The sequence below is a fragment of the Sardina pilchardus genome, chromosome 5, assembly GCF_963854185.1.
Source record: "Sardina pilchardus chromosome 5, fSarPil1.1, whole genome shotgun sequence".
In the NCBI taxonomy this organism is placed as follows: Eukaryota; Metazoa; Chordata; class Actinopteri; order Clupeiformes; family Clupeidae; genus Sardina; species Sardina pilchardus.
Window position 1 is genome coordinate 2,906,178 of NC_084998.1, and position 2,500 is coordinate 2,908,677.

Below are 2,500 nucleotides of genomic sequence, written 5' to 3' on the forward strand. Positions count from 1 at the left end.
TCCATCCCTCCCTCTCTAGAAGCTGGGCAGGTAGCAGTAGGCCTCCCTCCCTCCATCCCTCCGTCCCTCCCTCCTTCTCTCTCTCCCTCCCTCCCTCCCTCCATCCCTCCCTCCCTCTCTAGAAGCTGGGCAGGTAGCAGTAGGCCTCCCTCCCTCCATCCCTCCGTCCCTCCCTCCTTCCCTCCCTCCCTTCCTCCCTCCCTCTCTAGAAGCTGGGCAGGTAGCAGTAGGCCTCCCTCCCTCCATCCCTCTCTCCCTCCCTCCCTCCCTCCATCCCTCGCTCCCCTTCTAGAAGCTGGGCAGGTAGCAGTAGGCGTCGAGGGAGGCGAGCATGATGTAGACGAGCCAGAGGCAGACGAAGAGCAGCGTGGTGAGGAGCTTAGGACCCCGCGGGCCGCCCAGCTCTCCTCCCGCCACGCCGGGCCGGCGGCGGTACAGCAGCACCATCACGCACACCAGCGCCTGCGTGGTGAACAGCGTCACCGAGAACGCCAGCGAGCCGGCCGGCACGTGGAACACCTTGTTCTGGCTCTGCCAGTAGACGGCGGCGATGGTCCACGCCACGCCGATGCCCAGGAACACGTTGACCGCGTTGCTGCCCGTCACGTTACCGATGGACGCGTCCGCGTACTGGTCCTGGATAGCTGCCACCTTACTGGCAAAGGTGTCTGAGAGAGGGAGGGAGAGGGAGAGAGGGAAGGAGAGAGAGAGGGAGGGAGGGAGGGAGAGAGGGAGAGGGAGAGGGAGAGAGGGAGAGGGAAAGGGAGAGAGGGAGAGAGGGAGGGAGAGGGAGGGAGAGGGAGAGAGGGAAGGAGAGAGAAAGGGAGAGAGGGAGGGATGGAGGGAGAGAGGGAGGGAGGGAGGGAGGGAGAGATAGGGAGAGAGGGGGAGAGGGAGAGAGGGAAGGAGAGAGAGAGGGGGAAAGAGAGGGAGAGAGAGGGAGAGAGAGGGAGAGAGTGGGAGAGGGAGGGAGGGGGAGAGGGAGAGAGAGAGGGAGAGAGGGAGGGAGGGAGGGAGGGAGGGAGGGAAGGAGAGAGAGGGAAGGAGGGAGGGAAAACAGGGGGAAAGAGGAAAGAAGGGAGAAAGGGAAAGATAGAAAGAGGAGAAAAGGTGTACAGAGAGAAAACCACGAAAAGAGTGAAAAAGAATCCAAATATGGGTACAACAGAATCCAGGGATTTCAGAGAGACCACACTTGACTTCAGTACCCCCTCTAAGGTAAACAGGAACCGGTTCGTGGATGTTCAATTACCTCCCTGACATTTGGACTCAAGCGCTTATCAACCCATTTTTATCAGCGTGGGGATCGCATGGACGAAGGTAATTACCAGAGTGTCTGTGCATTCATGTTTAAGGCTATTTAGCTCCTGTTCTAATTACTACTAAACTGGATCTTTCTCTGGTCAACAGCGGGCACAATCAGTGTATCTGCAGGCTACAAAACAAATGACACCGCATACAAGAGAACTGCAGAGAGGGAGAGAGAGAGAGAGAGGGTAAGAGAGAGAGAGAGAGGGTAAAAGAGAGAGAAAGAAAGAAGCAAAGTGATGGAGGGAGTCACAGGGGATTAAATGCTATGCTGCTCAGAGCACTGGAGAGAGAGAGAGAGAGAGAGAGAGAGAGAGAGAGAGAGAGAGAGAGAGAGAGAGAGAGAGAAGAGGGATGGAGGTAGAGACAGGGGATTATACATTGTTCTGAGTCCAAGGCTCAGGAGGTTTGACAGCTAGAATGAAGGGAAGTGCCCCTACAGTCCAAACCATTCACTCATGAATGACATACACACACACACACACACACACACACACACACACACACACACACACACACACAGGCACAGCTAAACACACACAGAACACAATACACAACACAACAAAACACACAATACAGTACACTTCTAAACACACACACAACACACACACACACACACACACACACACACACACAGCATGTCCAGTTCACTTTTGCTAGTTTGTTGGCGCATATAGCTGAAGTTAATGATAATGGGCCGGTGTGGAATAATGACGGTAATGACATTAATGATAATGGGTTGGGTGTGGATTAATGACATTAAAGACGCCAATGACAATGTCTTGGGTGTGGAATAATGGCGGTAATGATGTTACTGATAATGTGTCAGGTGTGGAATAATGGCGTAGAGATAATGGGTGTGAACTAGCAACGAGGTGCCCAGGTGGGCTTACAGAGAGGGTCTTCAAACTGGAGGTTACACACACATAACTGGATTAGCAAACACAACATGATGACGGAGTCCTGGAGATTACACACACATAACCTTTTTTTTTTTTTTTTCTTTTCTGTCTTAGCCACCTTGTTGTCCTTTTTGTTTGTTTATTTACAGTATGTCTATCTTTTTGTTGTCCTATGTGTTTGTCTAATCTAGTCATTTTAGCTTGGTTTTGTTCAGCACTTTGGTCAGCTGTTTTGTTGTTTTTAAAGTGCTCTATAAATAAACGTGACTTGACATAACTGGAATAGCAAA

The 2,500-nt window shown here is 52.1% G+C and overlaps 1 protein-coding gene across 1 annotated transcript in view; it reads right to left on the reverse strand.

Moving 5' to 3' along the window:
• Positions 1-288: 288 nt before the first annotated feature.
• The window catches only part of slc8a4a (solute carrier family 8 member 4a), a 104,292-nt gene continuing 102,080 nt past the window's right edge, over positions 289-2,500 (reverse strand). Inside the window, exon 10 of the mRNA XM_062535532.1 lies at positions 289-668. Within this exon, the coding sequence (XP_062391516.1) occupies positions 289-668 (380 nt within the window). The remainder of the gene's footprint in view (positions 669-2,500) is intronic.